General features: G+C 48.2%; 1 protein-coding gene across 1 annotated transcript in view; it reads left to right on the top strand.

Moving 5' to 3' along the window:
- The window catches only part of hry (bHLH transcriptional repressor hairy), a 2,254-nt gene extending 685 nt beyond the window's left edge, over nt 1-1,569 (top strand). The window contains exons 2-4 of the mRNA XM_011502558.1: nt 1-56; nt 285-380; nt 480-1,569. The exon at nt 1-56 is cut by the window's left edge and continues 11 nt beyond it. Of these exons, the coding sequence (XP_011500860.1) occupies nt 1-56; nt 285-380; nt 480-1,364 (1,037 nt within the window). The 3' untranslated portion in view covers nt 1,365-1,569. The remainder of the gene's footprint in view (nt 57-284; nt 381-479) is intronic.
- The last annotated feature ends 4,173 nt before the right edge of the window (nt 1,570-5,742 follow it).

The raw sequence follows: 5,742 nt of genomic DNA, 5'->3' as shown, positions 1-5,742 counted from the left end.
CCGCCAGTACCACGACAACTGCGGCAACACCGAGAAGATCCAGCGAGAATCGACGGGTTGGTATTTTTGTCCGACTAAACTTTCTCCCATCGCACCTTTATCCGACGACACGCGATACTTGGTCGCTCGTATGGGCCGCGGATAATATCGAACAACTCGACAAAAATTACTAGCCTCCGTCGGATAATTTTTTTTGCTAGCGCAATCCCCCACCCTACGATACATCAATCAACCACCACATTACAGACGTTCGCTAATCTCATCGTATTTTTATATGATTACAGAGTAACAAGCCTATAATGGAAAAGAGACGTCGAGCTCGCATCAACAACTGCCTCAACGACCTCAAGGCACTCATCTTGGATGCAATGAAAAAAGACGTAAGTATCAGGATAATAAAGTCACGACGATCCCGGGCGAGAGTGTATGCGAGAGAGATGCGAGAAAGTACCTAACGTAAAATTTCTTTCTGATTACAGCCAGCCAGACACTCGAAACTCGAGAAGGCCGATATCCTCGAGATGACGGTGAAGCACTTGGAGAGTCTACAGCGACAACAAGTTGCCCTGGCCTCGGCCACGGACCCCAGTGTCCTCAATAAGTTCCGGGCTGGTTTTACCGAGTGCGCGAGCGAAGTCGGCCGCTTCCCGGGTCTCGAGGCCTCGGTGAAGCGTCGTCTCATGGCTCATTTGGCAACCTGCCTCGGTACCGCCGACGGCGCCGGCGCCGGTCAACAAGCCGCCGGCCAGCAGTCCCTGCAATCCGCCCAGACGACCACCACTCAGCTGCAGGTGCACATCTTGCCACAGGTCGACGCCTCGTCGACCATTCAAGTGCAGCAATCAAATGGCATCGTGTACATGACCTCGAACGGCACGGTGTTCCAGCTGGTGCCGACGCGACTTCCCAATGGAAGCGTCGCCCTCGTAGCCGCCGGCGCCAAGAGTAACGCACCCTCGTCAACAGCCTCGGCAACGGCAACCTCGAGCCCCGTCTCGTCGCCCGCGAGCTCGCCAGCTCCGTCGTCACCACTGCCGACCCTCATACCCATCCCCCAAAGGACAGCGAGTACGGCCTCCGCCTCGTCATCGAGCTCCTCGACGAGCTCGACATCGACGTCGGCGGCCAGTCCCGTGGCCTTCGAGGCTCCGCCCGCGGGCTTCCGGGAGCAATCCCAGTCGCCCGTCGTCTACACCGGAGTCAGCCACCGAGACGTTGCCACCTCGCCTGCTAACGGCTATACGAGTGACCCCGAGTTCGATCCCCGCGTCTACAGTCCGCCCCTGCAGAAGCCCCTGAGCCTCGTGATGAGAAAGAGCGTGATCAAAGAGTCGATCGAGGAGAAGTGCTGGAGACCGTGGTAGAGAGATCCGAAAGTCCAGGATAGAACGAAGCCTAAATACTGTACTTGTGATCGCTCGCCTCGAGGGAAAAACTCGCGAACGTGTCGGACTTTGCTGCTGCTGTGGTTATTTGCGCGCGGACCTGTTCCGCTTCTTATTTGTGACCGAACATGAAGAGTAAATACGGAAGAGTGAATGAGAGAGAGAGAGAGAGAGAGAGAGAGAGAGAGTGTGTGTGTGCGAGAGTGCGAGAGCCAGAGAGTGAGCGCGCGAGATAGAGGCGAGAGTGCGAGAGAGATAGAGATAGAAATAGAGATGAAGAGAGAGAGAGAGAGAGAGAGAGTGTGTGTGTGTGTGTGACTGAGTGAGCGAGAATAGGAGAGAGGTTGTTCCTTCCGTTGACTTTATTACAAAATGTGTATAAAAAAAAAGTTGACATACATAAAGATTACCGAGAAGGAAAGATGATGCGACGGTGGCACGCGTGTGCGAGATCTGACAGAAGATATCGTTCGCGTGCATATGTGTTTCTATCATATGTATATATATATATATATATATATATATATATACCATATGTTCGTGTGCGCGTGCGTGTGTGTGTATGCGCTCGTGCATGCATACGCGTGCAAGTACGTAGGCGCGAATGAACGCATCGCATGTATGTACGTTGATTTAGTTTCCCCGCGATTTTCGGTCCAACGGCCAGTAGCCTATGAGGCGGTGCCTTATCAGTGCCTTTTGTAAATATAACTAACGAACGACGGACACGAAGGGGAAACTCCAAACACTTTATTATTCTGCAAAGAGATGACAAACGTTCTCGGACATTTTAATTCTCGAACCGTGATATCTAACGCCTATTTGAGTACTTTTTTTTCTTACGTCTCGCCGCTTGACTTTATTTCTATTTGTTCTGTAAATAAATGTAATATTTTTTATTTTTTAATTAAGTGCCTTACGCAACAAGAATCACCGACGTCTTCCAATTCTGTTTTTCTTGAACGTAATGTATCGGATTCGACCGAGTTGCGAGTTTTTTTTTCCGTTGATTAATTATAATTATAAATAATACACGGGCTAATATGTACATTTGAAGAGCATGAAAACTTCGTAGATCTTGGTTGAGTCGCTATAAGTAAGTTTAAGAATAACGAGTGTGTATGAACCATGTTAAATATATATATATATATATATATATATATATATATATATATGTGTGTGTGTGTGTGTGTGTGTGTGTGTGCGCGCGCGCGCATGTTGTATGCTTTATCGAGAGAGAAAGAGTACTATTTATATTTATGAGTGCAGATAAAAATTTGTATTACCTATCTATTGTCGAAAATAGAGGATCACGCTTATTACGCTATAAGAGCATCAAAATAAATATTGATCTCTAAACCATAAATAACACCGCTTTATTCTTTACAATTGACCTCCCCTCTACACCTATTTTACTCCTATTTCATTATATCAATCATTACAATTGCATTTTCAAATATCGATAAAATGAGTGCCCAGCGCAGAGTAAATTGAAAACTAAGAGATATAATAAAGAAAGAGAAATTTCCCGATTTTTTTTTTTTTTTTTTTTTTTTTTTGCACCAGTAAGTATTTTGGCTGCGAATTATTTGTTTCAAGGAAAAAAAAAAAAAAAAAAAAGAAAAAAAGAAATCGGGAAATTTGGGAGAAGTCTGGGGAAATACGTAAGCGTAGTCAGGCTAAACTTTAATTGACTAAACGTAGTAGTAGAAAGTACTACAAAGTGTCTCTAAACATTCCGAATTCTTAGCTAATCTTTGCAATCGCATATGCAAATACGCATCAAGCGATTATTAAATCACAGGCCACTGAACAATATATTCTCAAGTACAATAAATAGACATCGAGTCTGGGCAGTTGGGGCCGTACTCGCTATGAGTATGGATAATGTCCTGCGAAAAAAAGTTGATGAGAACAACATCGAGCATTTTCCAGACGGCGAGCATACTAACGATCCACCTCCTCCGAGCATCGTCGACAGTACTGCGATCATCGAGCGCTTGCGAACGTGGATCGAGCCACGGCCGGGGAGGTGCCTCCACCTGGTGGCGTTCGTGCCAAGTAGAGGGGGCAGAGAGGGCCCGTGAGTCCTTGCGGCGGGCCGCGATTCCCAAAAGTACACGCGCCGGTCTCGAAATCCCGGTAGGCAGCGACGTGCTGCCGTCTGGCGGGATCTCGGCCAACCTCCCGGTCACCCATTGCTCGACCCTGATTTTTCCGATGCATTATTCGGTGCCCCGGCGACGCGACTACCTCTGCCCACGCGATAGGATATGTTTTAACGGCCGTACGCGAATCCTGGGTACTGGCAATTAGGCCTACGTGAAATTCAATTGCTGCTCGCGCTCTCGGCAATGCCTAATTACCGTCATTTGCGTATGGAGTACGTTCGGTAAGCGCACGCGGCCATTCGGGTCTGCGGGACTCGTGCATCGGCCGAGCCCGCGATATATAATGAAGGGGCCAAAGCGGGAAAATATCGCGAGGGAGGAGCATGGATCATCTCATTGCAAATTGTCGCTAGGAGCGTAAATCTTCTGAAAGATAAAAAGGCGGATGAAGGAACACCTAAACGACATCTCGAAGCTCGACGTGGTAATTCAGTCGAGTATTTTCATCGAGCGTTAAGCGGCTACGGCAACAGCTGACTCGCAATTTGTCAGCGACAGCCCCTAAAGTTTTATCGTGCGCGCGAGCGAGCGAGCGCGGGAGGGCTGCGTCATTATTAGTAAAGCAAAGCTCTCGGCAGCGATGAAAATTAGCTGGAACGATAGGTTTCCACATGCGTAAGCGCGAGCAGCCGAGACTCTTTATTTTCAAACTGTAGGCGCAATCGGCGATAAGAGCGGCGCAGTCGCCGTCTCGCCTATTACGTACATCTTAAGAGGCGGCGGCGCCTGCCGTCGGTTTTTCATTAAAGCCGAGCGATCGCGCGTTTTCGCCGGTGCTTCGCTGCCGGGCGCTCGAACCGAGTGACGCGTGACGCATCGGCGAGCTTCGTGGCGGTACGACGTAGCGCGCGCGAGCCGAGCGATTTCGAAAACCAAGCGGAATGGCATTTGCATAATCGATCCCGAGCGCCGCCGAGACCCTGCAACCCTGAGATTCCCAGGAGGTTAATCGCTATAGATATCGCGGCTCGTCATTCAACAACCGCATTCTACGGTTGGTTTTTCTTTCTGCTACCGGGGCTCGGAGCGCGGTGGGGGCGGCTATGTGGCGGTGGTGGCGGACGAGGAGGAGGAGGAGGAGGAGAAGGAGGAGGAGAAGGAGGAGGAGGAGGAGGAGGAGGAGGTGGAGGAGGAGGAGAGGAAGGAAACAGCCGTTTACGTAAAACAAATATTTTAAGCCGCGCGCGCGCGCGACATTAGGCAGGGCTTTTTTTGCCGAGCGTCTGGCAGCGTCGAGTCGTTCATGGACTCTCGTTGCGCGCCTCGGGTAATTTATTCTATTATTAATATGGCGGATTTATTGGCGCGGTAAGTGAATGCGCCCGTTGCTCAATGCGCTTCCGTCCCCTACGATTCCTCACCATTGTTACATTGTCATGTGATATTGTAAAGAAATAATTGGGTTAATTTGAGAGGAACTACGAGGGTATGTGCTATTCCGCACTAGTGCCGTTCCTTCATTGTGCGCGCGTGTTTTATCTGTCTTGTATTGTACGATAAGTATCTTCCGTCTTTACAAATTGTAAAACGGAGTCCCGTCGTAATTAGTATCGTGGCATGCTCGTGTGCGTCATACACATTGTTTCGAGAAAAGAGAAGGAACTTATCAATTTCGCGCGGCAATATATTCCTCGGCATCGAAACGGACAATGCGATGTAATCGGGTGAGGTCGACGGAAACGGCGTTGGAAGAAGGGCAAGGGATCGTTGATATTTCGCAAAGTCTCGTTCGTAAGTTTTAAAATTGAATTTATTTGCTTTCCGCCATGTACTTTTTTCACGTTATGAAGTATCGCCAAGGAATTATACGTCAGGCGTTTCGTATCATTTACTCGCATTTCTTTAATCGAATGGGGTGACCGGTGATGCGTCGATCCAAATAAATCGATAGATGGATGTTCGCGTAGGCAAAGTTGGCACGAGGCTTATTGGTTAATCATTGTCGAACACGAAGCGGCTTTTCCTACCGCGAACTGACTCATCGCTCAGAAAAATGAAGACAATATTTGGACTGGATTCAACTATTTGTTCGCACACATTCATTAACTACATATTGTCTCGTTTAAGCGTAATTCGCTTACATGTGTCGAATGAGGGTTATGCCCCTCCAGCGGCTGTGACGTTATTATTTAACACGTTCATAGAACTTTGGCATTTTTTTTACTTATTTATTTATTTTTTTTTTC

The sequence above is a fragment of the Ceratosolen solmsi genome, unplaced genomic scaffold (genome assembly GCF_000503995.2).
Source record: "Ceratosolen solmsi marchali unplaced genomic scaffold, CerSol_1.0 scaffold39, whole genome shotgun sequence".
NCBI lineage: Eukaryota > Metazoa > Arthropoda > Insecta > Hymenoptera > Agaonidae > Ceratosolen > Ceratosolen solmsi.
The sequence above is the reverse complement of the archived record's forward strand: the minus strand, read 5'-3'. Positions and strand labels throughout refer to the sequence as shown.